The sequence below is a fragment of the Miniopterus schreibersii genome (assembly GCF_964146895.1).
Source record: "Miniopterus schreibersii genome assembly, chromosome: 3".
Lineage (NCBI taxonomy): Eukaryota > Metazoa > Chordata > Mammalia > Chiroptera > Miniopteridae > Miniopterus > Miniopterus schreibersii.
This window is the reverse complement of record NC_138103.1, coordinates 42,517,130-42,530,054: the sequence shown is the minus strand read 5'-3', so window position 1 is coordinate 42,530,054 and position 12,925 is coordinate 42,517,130. Positions and strand designations below refer to the sequence as shown.

The window sequence follows — 12,925 nt, the reverse complement described above, 5'->3', positions numbered from 1 at the left end:
AGCAATTGCTCATCACACGGAATTAGTCACTGAGAGCATTGTCTGCCTGTGCAGTTCCTCTCTTCCTTACCTTCCATGTATCCGTTAACCCAACTGGGCTCTGTCTCCACTGAAACTGCTCACGAGGTCACCACTGCTGTTGCCACAGTGGCACCTTCTCCTCTTGAGCATGTCTTTCCAAATTTAACATGTCTAAGGCAGGACTTCTGAGATGCTCTTCCAAATCCATTCTTCCTCCCTTGCCAGCAAATGACAACACCCTTCGCCCACTTGCTGACACTAGTCAGCCGCCACTCCTCCCTTTCTATGGACTTCCACGTCCATTCAGTAGCAAACCCCACCTACCAAAACTCCATTCCTGCCACCATCACCCAGGGCCATCATTTCTCACCTGCGTGACCTCAGAGCCTCCTAATGGTTTCTCTGCTGCCCCTTTGCACTCTTCTAGTCTGGTTTTCACAGCATCCAGAAGAATTTTTTCATATGACAAATCAGATCAGATTACTATCCTTCAGTACCTTACGCCTGCAGTTGGTGGTCTTTCTTCGACCTATAAGGCCCTGCTCAACCTGCACCCTGCCTGCCCAGGTTTTGGCATCCTCTCCCCCTTGCATGCCAGAATTCCATCAATTCTTAGCTCACACCAAGCTCTTTTCCCTCTGCTTGAAATGCACTTCCTGCATTTAGCTATGTTTTCTACTCTTCTCAGCTTAAAGGTCACCACCTCGGAGAAGCCCACCCATCTAAACAAATGTTTCAGAGTTGTAACATCATAGCACTTTGTCATTTCCTCCAAATTATTCACTGTAATCTATATTTAATATTGTGGGGGAAAAATCTCAAGGAATTGAGGAAAATACAAATAAGTGGAAGCATAACCATGTTCATGGATAGGAAGAATTAACATCATTAAAATGTCCATACTACCCAAAGCAATCTACAGATCCAATGCAGTCCCTATAAAGATACCAATGGTGTATTTCACAGAGTAAAACAAATGTTTCAAAAATTTATATGGAACCACGAAAGACCCCTAAATAGCAACAGAAATCTTGAGAAAGAAGAACAAAGTTGGAGGCATCATGCTGCCTGATATCAAAATATACTACAAGGCGATAGTAATCAAAACAGCATGGTACTGGCATAAAAAAAGACATTGATCAATGGAACAAAATAGAGCCCAGAAATAAATCTACACTTTTATAGTCAATATTTGATAAAGGAGGAAAAACATACAATGGATCAAAGATAGTCTATTTAATAAATGCTGTTGGGAAAATTGGACAGAGACATGCAAAAAAAAATGAAGCTAAACCACCTCCTTACACCATGCACAAGAATAAACTCGAAATGGATTAAAAACTTAAATGTTACACTCGAAACCATAAAAATCCTAGAAGAAAACATAGGCAGTAAAATCTTGGACATTTCTCATAGCAGTATTTTTTCTGACATATCTCCTCAGGCAAGGAAAACAAAAGAAAAAATATACAAATGGGACTACATTAAAGAGTTTTTGCACAGCAAAGGAAACCATCAACAAAATGAAAAGATAATCCACTGAATGGGAGAAAATACTCGCCAATGACACATCTGATCAGGGGTTAATATCCAAAATTTATGGAGAACTTATACAACTCAATACCAAAAAAAAAACAATCCAATTAAAAAATGGGCAAAGGACCTGAATAGACACATCTCCAAAGACAACATACAGATGGTCAATGGACATATGAAAAGATGCTCAACGTCACTAATCATCAGAGATGCAAATTAAAGCCACAATGAGACATCAGCTCACACCTGTCAGAAAGGCTACATCAATAAATCAACAAACAAGATCTGTAGGCGAGGGCGTGGAGAAAGAGGAGCCCTCCTGCACTGTTGGTGGGAATGCAGGTTGGTGCAACCACTGTGGAAACCAATATGGAGTTATCCCCCAAAATTAAAAATGGAACTGCCTTATCACCCAGCGATTCCACTTCTGGGAATTTATCCAAAGAAACCCAAAACACCAACTGGAAAGAACATATGCACCCCTGTGTTCTTGTAGCGTTATTTACGATAGTCCAGATTTGGCAGCAGCCCAAGTGCCCATCAGTAGATGAGTGGATAAAAACACTGTGGTCCATTCACACAATAACACACGACTCCGTTGTAAAAAAGAAGGAAATCTTACCCTTTGCGAGACCATGAATGGGCCTGGAGAACATTATGCTCAGTGAAATTTAATGAACAAACTGAACTACCAAGCAAAATAGAGACAGACTCATAGAGGGAGCAGGCAGACAGCTCCGGTGGTGGTGGTGGTGGGGTGTTGGGCATGGTGGTGAAGGGACTGAGCAAAAAAAAAAAAGAAAAAAAGAGCAAAATCTCCACAGTGACTGTATCACTTGACCCTACTTATTTCCTTCATGGTAAATGTCACAATCTGTCACTAATTATTTTTTAGAAAATCCAGGCAGTGTGTAAGAGCTATCTCTAAGTCCTTTAGGATAACGTAAATTCTCAAACCCCCGGGGTCAGCATTGTTATTCTAATGCTACAGATGAGGAACCTGAGGCACAGTTAAAAGAGACTTGCCAGCAGAGCTGGGATCCCAGCAGGAATCCGCCTGCAGAGCCCGAGTCCCAGCATCTTGCTGCAGGACGCTGGCACCCCCAGAGGGCGGGCACTGGGCAGGAGGTGAGACCCCTGGTGAAGAGCACGGGCCTGTGGGATGAGGTGGCCACAGCTAATGACGTTCGCCTGCAGGGGTTATGTCTGTGTGTGTCTGCCTTTTGCCAGGGGTAGTAGCAGGATGATGCTAACAGTCGGTCTGGTCCCCGTCTCTCCCACGAACACGTTTCCTGCCCGGGAAATGCGTGTGTGTGGTCACGCGCGTCACTGCCTTCGCCTGGGGTTGCAGGGTTTGCTCCGTCACTCTGCCCGCATGAGATCTGGGTAAGGCCTGCTCACTGAGGTTTTGGAACATGAGGGGACGGATAAAAATGAGAGGAAATCACGGTTACTAAGCAACACCCGCCTCAAGCCCCGGGGCCAGCATCAGTCTTCACTGGCGCGGTTCTGGAGCTCAGCCGGCTGCTCACGTGAAGACGACGCGCAGACACCTCTCTTCCGCCACCGGCCCGGCCGCGCACTTGCAGGTTCCGCGCACAACCTCCGCTCCTGGCGGCTGCGACGGACCAGCCAGGACGCAGCGAGCAGGTGCAAGTTCACGGAGTAGCGCCTTTGAAAGTAACGGTCCTCCGAATCCTGGGGAAGCCGCTGCCGCTCGCTCAGCGGGCTCCTCTCTAAAAGACCGCACCCAGTTCCCTCTTCATTTCACCCCGCCCTCCGCGTGGCTCCAACAGCATTAACCCCCCGCTGCAGAAGCCGGGACCCGTCAGTCGGAGCCATCTGCTCTCCCTCAGGAAGCCAGGAGCTAGCAAGTGGGCGCTGTTTTAGGCCACTAAGCGTGTGTTAAGTTGCAACACAGCAGCAACACTAGTGGGGGGGGGGGGGTTAACTGTCTCATTTGCATTTTATAAAGTTACTTTGTGACCCTGAAGAATCCTGCCCTTGTAGGGAGCACACAGATGGGCTCTGGGGTCTCCATCCTTAGAAAGTTTCCTGATAATTCTCCTCTCTCCACAGCAGGAGAATTGGGACCCTGCCGGCGGTCCCGATTCTGCCTCTCCCCTCAGCCCACTCCAGTGTGAAGTGGCGGCCTCCCCGCTTTGAAACAGTCTTTCCTTGACCTTGAGTCGGGGACACCTGTTCCTGAAGAGTGGCTACTGTGACTTGTTGACTGCCGTTCCTTAGCATTTTACAGGACCTGCAGGTGACAGATCCCAGATCCCTGAAGGGCCCAGGAGAGCCCCGGTGGGCCGGTGACTCAGTGACCACGGCCTCCCGCAGGAGCAGGGGCCCACCTCTGCAGGCGGCTGTGTCGGAGCCGGAGCTGGAGCCAGAGCAAGGTCCTGATCTCCCACTGAATGGGGTCCTGCCCTGCTCGGGGCCCAGGGACATGTGGGTGTGGACTTGTCCCGACTGTTCCCTGCCCCTGGCATTGAGGAGTAAGCATGGCATCCCTACCCTTTAATCAGTACAACCAGGGTCGGTGTGACTGAGGAAGCTGCCCCCACGCCCAGCACTTCATCTGCCCCCAGCATTTGGGGGACGGGTACATGGTCACGTACCAGGAACAAAGAGGCTCCTGGGTGCCCAGACCGCGCACACTACCGTGGGCACAGGGCTCAGGTGAGCCCACATGAGCGGGCTTGGCTCACACTCATCTGTAAGCACGTGGCGTCCAGCAGAGAGGGCGGAGGCCTGGAGCTCTCAGTGACTCGCTGTGTGACGCTGGGGAACCACCAGCCTTGCTGGGCCACCCCCACCCCACCCACGGAGACCACCACCTGTCCCCCACTGCCGCCCAGGGATATGACGGAGGTGACAAAGTCCGCCCCTCTCAGCTGTGCTCGGGGCCCCCGGGCAGGCTGCACAAACACATTAAAGTACAAAGGAAAATCACTTCTGAACACTCCCTCTCCCTAACTGCACATTTACTGCTCAACCCTTCGGTGTGAAGATCACTCAGTTGAATGTTACCGCGATGAAGAGCAAGAGCGGGATGTGGGATGAAGAGGGTTTTGTCACAGCCTGTGGGGACAATGGCAGAAACAAGGCCCCCCGGTCGGGAAAGCTTCGTGCGCGAGACTGGAAACCTGGGCTTCCAGATGGGGCTGGAAGGCAGTGCCGGAGCCAACAGCCCACAGTAAACGTTGGTGGAAGCGGAGGGACAATCTGAGCAGATGGGGGTGCGTAGTAAGTGTGGGACCGCGTGCGGTTCTGGCTTTGATCCAAGCAGAGGGCGGCTGGGGAAGACACAATGAGAGGGCAGGGTGGGTGGCAAGGCCGGCCGAGGCTGAAGCCCAGCGAGGTCGGGGGGGACCAGGCTGGGACACGGCAGGAACCTCAGAACCAGTGTCTGGAAGGTCACAGGCGCCTTCCTCACGGGGGCTGGCTCTGCTCAGCTGCCTCCCCTCCCCGCTCTATACCTGCTCTCTTGAATCGTTTTTTAAGGGAGAGATATTTCTGAAAATGCTGGGAAGCTTCCCTCAACTGACTTCAACCACTAGCCTGGTGCTGATTTAATATCTTCAAAGGTGTTCGTTTTCACTTGATTTTTAAAAATAAAGACATCCCCAAGCCTCAGCCCTCAGGTGTCTGTATTATAGACCTTTGTGAAATGATTATTCCAGTTTTTAAGCTCCACTTACAGTATAATTATGTTATTGCCCTTTTTCTGTAGCCCTGTGGGTTCTGTCTTGGCTCCATACACTGGGTCTTGATTGGAAATCCATGCTAACCAACTTAAGGCTGGTCACTGGAAATCCACTGTGCCGACTGAGCAAATGAAATCTCTTTGTGTTGAGTCAGCAGAGCCTGCACCTCCTTGTGCCAACAGAGGCCTTTGAGGCTCAGGGAATTTTAAACATGTAGGGGCTGAGCTCACAGACACCACATCCAAATGGCCCCCAGTGGGAAGCCGGCAGTGGGTCTGCGCCCCAGGCGGCTGGCACAGGCAGGCCATCAGGATTCCCGGAGGGCGTTTTCCTGTGCTGCTTCTCTCTGCCCACCTCATGCCAAGCAATTACAACTTAACCACATGGCCAGTGGCACTGGCTGTGTAAACACAGAGCTCTTACAAGTTGGAAGGAAAGACAGAAAGTGACAGTGACAGTGAGTCAGGAAAGTAATGAAGTTCCCAGAGGCAGCCTACCTTCCATCCGCCGTCCGCCTGGAGGCCACGCTGTAAACTAAACAGGCTCGGCTGGGTGTGTTGTAGCCTCCCCTCTTACCCAAACCCCAGAAAGGATGGGAAATGTGTTTTTTAAAAATCCCTGAACATGTTAGAAAGCAAGGAGTATTCTTTGTATTCCAGAGATGATCAGCAATCACAGAAAAGGCAAGGCAGATTTTTATTCTTCCCAAAAAAGGAAACCACAACGCAGAATACAAACAGAGGAACAGTGCTGTGAAAAGAAGGGGCCTCCAAGGGGCTCCTGCCGGAGGTGCTGGCAGCAGGACAGGAGGGGCCGGAGGCTCGGGGCAGAGATGCCGCCTGAAGAGCGACCTTGGGCCAGGAGAACGTGAGCTTGTGAGCCAACGCCGAGAAAGAGTCACTAAACTCAGTTCTAAGAAGAATGTGATGTGAGGAAACAGTCAATACAGCAGACAAAGTAACATTTTAGAATCAGTATAAGAAATACCCTCAGAGAGAGCAGGAGGATAGCATAGCACTAAAGAGAGGACAGATCTCACTACCAAAATAAAAAACTCAGCCTGGGAGCCGAACAGCACAGCGGATACAGCTGAAGAATAAATCAGTGAGTTGGACGACGGAGCTGAAGAATCCCTTAGAGCTGCACTACCTGGTAGGCAGCCGCAGACACGGAGCTGCTGAGCCCCGAGAGGTGGGCTGGCTCGAATTCACGATGCGCTGTACGTGTGAACTGTGTACTAGATTTTGAAAACTTGGTACAAATCATCATCATCATCATCTCATTAATATATCTTTAAAAATATTGATTACATGTTGAAATAATATTTTGGATACCCCGGGTATATAAAATATGTTCTGTGGATTTCACCTGTTTCTTTTGACTTTTTAAATCTGGCTACTAGAAACCCTAACATGACACCTGTGGACTGCCTTGCATTTCTGGGGTTGGTGCTTCCCAGGACAGAGTGCGAAGAAAGTACCGCGAGCGAGGACAAGAAGACAGAGCCAGGTGAACCAGCCTGCTTCTTGCAGAAGGAGAGAGGAAAGAGGAAGAAACACTGAAACAACAGGGGAAAATGTCCAGAACGGAGCCCACACAGAGGCCTTCTGACTGGAGGAGTGCGATGCTGAGGCAGGATTCGCACCGGAGCTGGAAACAAGGGGGAGGTGCCTGTTTTGACCGACCGCTGGACACTGTCCTGAAGGATCCAGCCAACGCAGCAATGCAACAAAAAGGCAAAGAGACGACATTTTCTATTTGCAAGTGAAACGACCACCTGTATACTCTCCCATCACCCCCTCTGGAAAGCTCTGGCGGCAGCAGGGCTGCTCCATGCCTGGCCAGCGAGGATGGGACAAATGTAGGGCCCATCATTAGAGAGGTGACCGATTTCATCACCAAAATAAAAACTCAACACGCAAGCCAAACCCCACAAGGGATACCGCGGAAGCTCCTCCTTCCTGGGCGGGCCTGTCACGATCCAGGAGCGCTGGCAGGAACGGTCGAGAGGACTCAGAGCAAAGCTGTTGCTCCCAGAATAAAACCTTGTTAGGGTCACGAGAAGGGTGCTTACCGACGGATGGCGTTGGCGAACTCTGCAGCCAGCTCGCTGTCGCTGTACGTGGTCCTTAGTTCAGCCAGTGACAGAGCCGGGGAGGCGGCGTCAACACACTCCTGAGAACAGCAAACACATGCTTGTTCGACCTGAAGCCAGGCCCTGGTCTAAGTGGCCACACACACAGCCTCTCACTTAATCGTCACGACGACACTGTGAGGCAGATACTATCATGATTCCCATTCTACTGAGGAAGAAACTAAGGCACAGAGGTTACACTGCCCCAAGTCTGATTTACTCAACAGACACTTACTGAGCGCCTACTACACCCAAGGCACGAGAATAAAAAGCCTGTGATCTGTTGCAGATGTTTGTTTAGCGAATGTAAACAAAGTTATATGGTGATGGGATGAGAGCTACACAGAAGTGTGAATTTAGGCAGTCCAGATGACAGGAGGGCACTGTGTCTCCTTCAGCCCGCTGATACGGAAATGCCACCACACCCGGGGGCCCCTCAGCAGCACAGCTGTCATCTGAACACCCCCCCCCCCCCCCCCCCCCCGCACAGCCCACCCTCCCTCCTGTTTAGCTGTCCTGCAGACCCAACCCCCCGCCCACCAGCCCATGGACTCTGGGAGATTCCAGCAGGCTCCCTTTTTGTATATCAAATCCCATGTGATGTGAATATTTCTTAAGACTCCTAAAGACAGAGACAGCTTTGTCCTACCCCATGCCTCTCACGAAACATGCTCGGAAACATCTGCTGCAGAGACAGGAAGTGCAAAGGCCTAATGAAACTTGGATGAGATTTGTTTCCAGCTTGTTGGCTGGAGGGAAGTTTTAAAACAAGGACCCTACCCTACGGGGCAAGAGCGGATGTTCAGGACCCAGATCTGTCCTGCCAGCTGGTTTTATAAGGCCCACAGGCTAAGAATTGATTTTCTACTTTCAAAATCATGGAAAAAGATTGAAAGAATGTTTTGTGACGTGTAGGAACTGTATGAAATTCACATTTCAGTGTCCATAACTAAAGTGTTACTGGAATGCTCTCAGGCCCCTTGTGTCTGTATTGTCTCTGCCCCCGCACTACAATTCCTCAGTGGCCACGTAGGTGCAGCAGAGTCTGTATGACTTGAAAACCCTAAAATACTGACTTTGTGACTCTTACAGTTCTCCAACTGGCTCTGCACAGTCTGCTTCATCTACCAACAAATAAGGAAAATGAATAGTCAGAAGGGAGACTTCATTGAAATCGTAAATGGTTCCAATATTTGAAAGACAAGAGAATCAGCTTACTCTAATTTCATTACCCGAACAACCCAAGATACTTTTATAAAGCTCCTTACTCTAATGTTAAAAAAAAAAAAAATTCATCTGGCCTTTTCTGTCAAAGAGACTTATGTACTTTGAAGCCATTCCACAAAACACAGTGCTTCCTTCAGTCAAAATAAATACCAAGAACCAGGGGAAAATGCTCAGCTCATGGGCCTTCTGGCAGGACCCTTGTGAGCCCATTTCCACCACGCCCTGAGAGCACACACACGAACACTGGAGCTCTGTCTCTCAGGCTCTGTCCCCAGGTGACTGCTAATAAACTCGAGAGGCTATGCAGAGATTTTTAAGGGGTAGGCATGGAACAGAAAACCCATCCGAGCCTAGTTCTACCCTATGAAATAGCATTGAGCAGGCCTGCCCTCATGGGCAGGGGGTTTCATGGTGCACTCGCTCAGTGACCTTTCCAAAGCCCAAGCTGTGTCACACCCCCTGGGGCAAACCCTTCAGCGAGTCCTCCCTGTCCTGGGGAGAGCACAGCCAGCAGGCCTCTGCAGCCAATGTGTCAGTTCCTCTTCCCTCCCGGGGGCTCCAGCGGCCTTGAGTGGACTTTCTTCCTTCCCCTGCCCTCTTCACCAGGCTGGCTCCCACTTTCCACTGGGCCTCAGCTCAGGAAACCTGCCCCGAGTCTCCAAACCTGGATTCTGTGTCTGGCCTGTCACCTCCCATCACACTTGGAACCGATCCTCGCACGCGGGACATTTTGTCACTGTGTTAGGATCCACTATTTGTTCATCAGTGCCCCCCACTGGAGTGTAAACCTGGAATTACCCCCAGTGCCTCTCCAGGACCAAGTCACAACTTATCAAAGGAACAGATAGCTGAGTGAGAACGTCTGGGGCGTAGGGAGAGCTGGCCCAGCTGCTGCCACATTCCGAATGCCCTGGGCTCCTTAGTGGGCGAGAGGTGGGCAAAGTGCAGCTGTGGCTCTTTGTGAGGCATGCCTCAAAGTCCTTAGCTACTTAGGAAGTGACGGTTCGCTGCCACGTGGCATCAGCAAGTGGCTTCTTTCCCAGGTGCACAACTCTCCTGGAGACAACCCTGCATCTGGGCGGTGAGAAGCCGCTCATTAGACCAGCAGGTCGGCATATGCCCATATGTCTTGGGCCTGAAACAAACTGGGGTGAGAAGCTAGCATTTATTAGGTAATTAGAATGGCTTGCAGTTCCTATGCAAATAAGGGAAGGAAGGCACAGGGAAGCGAGTGGTGGGAACTGGGCAGGAATGAGGCCCGAGCCTGGGGGTCCCCGAGCCCCCTGGCCCTACCTTGCCAGACTTGTCTTTGCCGCCACTGCTGGTGGAGCTCAGAGACCGCATGCGCTGCTCCTTGTGCTCCTCCACCTCGGACTTCAGGTGCTCGATGTGCACCAGGTAGGCCTGCTCCTGGGCCTCCCGGGTGCTCAGCTTCAGCTCCAGGGCCTTCTTCTCTTTCTCCAGTAGGTAGAGCTGGGCCTTCAGCTCGGCCATCTCCTCCTGTGGAGACAGAGCGCATGAGGCACTCAAGTTGAGCCGACTGGGCAGCGGAAGGCAGGTGAGTGAGAAGGGGCCTGTGGCTGTAACCACGAGCCTTCGGGAGAGTTATCCCCTTGCAGCTGGGGACAGGACGACAGGAGGAGACGTGACAGCTGTCTCCACGCACGTGAAGCACTGACCTGTAGACAAACCCTGCACTGTGTCGCTCTATGGACCAGAACTGAGATTAATGTGCAGAAGATACAGGCAAGTGGATTCTGGTTCACTGTAAGGGGAAACTTTCTAACACCTGGAATCTCCCCGCCCTGTGAAGGGCACAGCTGCATTGCTGGAAACCAATTTTCCAGTCTGCGGAGGCTGAGCTTCACGTGTCTTAGAGTTTATAAAGGAGGGTCGCCCACACAAGGCTGGGACCGACGAGGTCCCTTCCAGTTCCCATTTCCTTTTCCATGGCACCGATCCACACATTTAATCACCCCTGATGGCAACCTTGGTGCCCAGCACCTGAGTCAGACAGGAAGGGAACGTCCACAGCAATGATATCGCTCCCCTGCTCTCCTTGACTTTAGGGACCCAAATGAAATAAACAGAAACAGAGTCCTGTACAGGTGACTTATTGATGAGTAACTTCTCCGAGTGTCTTAGAGAAGCCAGACTAGAGATTTTTGTGAAGAATAAATGAGACTCCAAAATGGAACAGTGCTGGGCCAGGGCCAGGAGCCAGGTACCAGTGACAACCACCGGCGTTCAGTGAGCACGCAACACTGTTCTAGACGCTTGCACAGAGTAAGTCATTTAATCTTCCCGACCTGGGGTAGGTATTATGAATACCTCCATTTATGGATGGAAAAATGAGGCACACAGAGGGAAGCCCACCTGCTCACAATTACTGGGTGAACTGTGGAGGCAGAGTTTGAATCAGGCCACCTGGCTCGGGCCCAGGCTCTTAGCCACGAAGCTATAGCTCCCTGCGCACACCCCCCCCCCAGCACCCTTTAAGGTGAGCCCATGTGTGACTCTCGTCCTATCACTTCTGCTGGAGGGTGAGCCCAGCACCACGTGACCATCAGAGCAGTCTCCCCGCCATCTCCATGATCTTACTTAAGGGGAGTCTTCATAACGCTGAGTCACTGCCTTGAGAGGGATTTGCCAAGGTCACCGATTTTAGTCATCCCTGGAGTCACCCTTATCTGAGGTGACAGGCCACAGGCCTGGTGTGCTACCCTGGATACACCAGCCCCAAGGGGAAAACCTAGAGGGCACCCACTAAGGCTTGTAAATACTCAGGGCTGGGGGGCATCAGGCACGGACAAGGCAATGTGCTCAGTGACTACCCAAAAGAAGATGCCAAACCTTTTCTAAAGATTTTACGTCTAAGTGACATAAAACCAGAATGAAGGGTTTCCATACACACTGAGCCCTTGTAATCTTTTGCCAAAATCAGCAGGATTCTGAAGGTTCTGGAAACTCTGCACACTGAGTTAATGTGGACAGTCATATCCAGAACAAATATTTAAATGTAAGCTGGAAAGGAGGAGAGATGGATGCCAGGAATCAAAGAGGAAACGGCCGCCGGAGGGGAAAGGTGAGGCGGCCGCAGTGCTGGCCAACAGAGGCTCAGGCCTCAGACGGAGGCCCCAGGAACCTGGACTTTTAGCACCTACGCAAGAGCAGGGCAGGGAGCCAGAGCTGAGACCTGACACGAGCCAGGGCTCTGAGTGCCGCCTAGAATAAGCCTAGGAGGTTTCCTCTCTAGAGACGGGGCAGGGAAACTTGTCATCGCCCTGGCTCTGGGCTGAAGGAGAAAGAAAAGCCTCTTGAGGAATCAGAACCATGAACTGCGCCAGGTGGACATGGAACAGGGATCCTAAGCCAAAAATGCAACAGACACTAATCCTAAACCTCTCAAACCCACGGGCCCCGACAGATCTAAGCGCAGAACCACCACGCAGGACACCTGCCACCCAGGACCAGAGGGCCCACGGAAGACACGGCCTCACCGAAGGCGGGCTGGTGGTACAAAGGATCTCCCCCAAACACTGAGAGGAAACAAATGAATCAGGCTGAGGCACAACCAGCATTTATGAGAACCAGAAGGAACCAGTGAAAAACTACAAAATACTCAGAGAGAAAAGGGAAGAGGAGCTGTAAGGAAGGAGAGGATATTTAAAAAAGAGGAGCGGATCTGAAAAGGAACCAAGCCAACCCCTGGAAATGAAAAGGTGTTTACAAAAGATCATATACAAGAAGTAAAAACCCCCAAAAAACTTCTCAGCAGTGACAGTCAGGTACGACATGGGAAATGCAGCGTAGTCCTCTGCTCCGTGTTTGTGTGGTGAGCACAGGCCCTTGGACACACTGCTGGGGACACAAAGGGAGAGGAGATGACCTGATGTTTAGCCTTCAAAACATCGAAGGAAGGGAACCAAGGAGAGGAGCCAGAATATGATGAGTTATTTCTCTCTAAGCTTTTTATAATTTCTACTCTTTTAGAAAATTTCTATGATGTACAGATTTCATTTTCAAATAGCAAAGGGAGTATTAGTGCCTTTTATTCCACCAAAACATATCTTTCCTGGTCAGAACAACACTGAATTTATCACACAACCTATTGGCCTATTAAATGAATCCTTAGTCTTTGGTCAAAGGAAACATGGTGTTTGGAATAAACAATGGAAGGGCAGCCTCACAGCTCATGCCACAGGGTGCAAAGGCCCGCAAAGAGGGCTCCTGATTAGGTGAAAAAGGTACTGGGGTCATGGACCCAATGCTCGGCTCCTGGGCAATGAGAGGA

The 12,925-nt window shown here is 50.7% G+C and overlaps 1 protein-coding gene across 3 annotated transcripts in view; it reads right to left on the bottom strand.

The window, feature by feature from the left end:
* The window catches only part of MCC (MCC regulator of WNT signaling pathway), a 343,361-nt gene that overhangs the window by 10,566 nt on the left and 319,870 nt on the right, over positions 1–12,925 (bottom strand). For all 3 annotated transcript variants that reach the window (XM_081133287.1, XM_081133288.1, XM_081133289.1), the window contains 2 exons: positions 9,925–10,131; positions 7,345–7,445 (listed from right to left, as the gene is read on the bottom strand). In XM_081133287.1, coding sequence (XP_080989413.1) covers positions 7,345–7,445; positions 9,925–10,131 — 308 coding nt within the window. The remainder of the gene's footprint in view (positions 1–7,344; positions 7,446–9,924; positions 10,132–12,925) is intronic.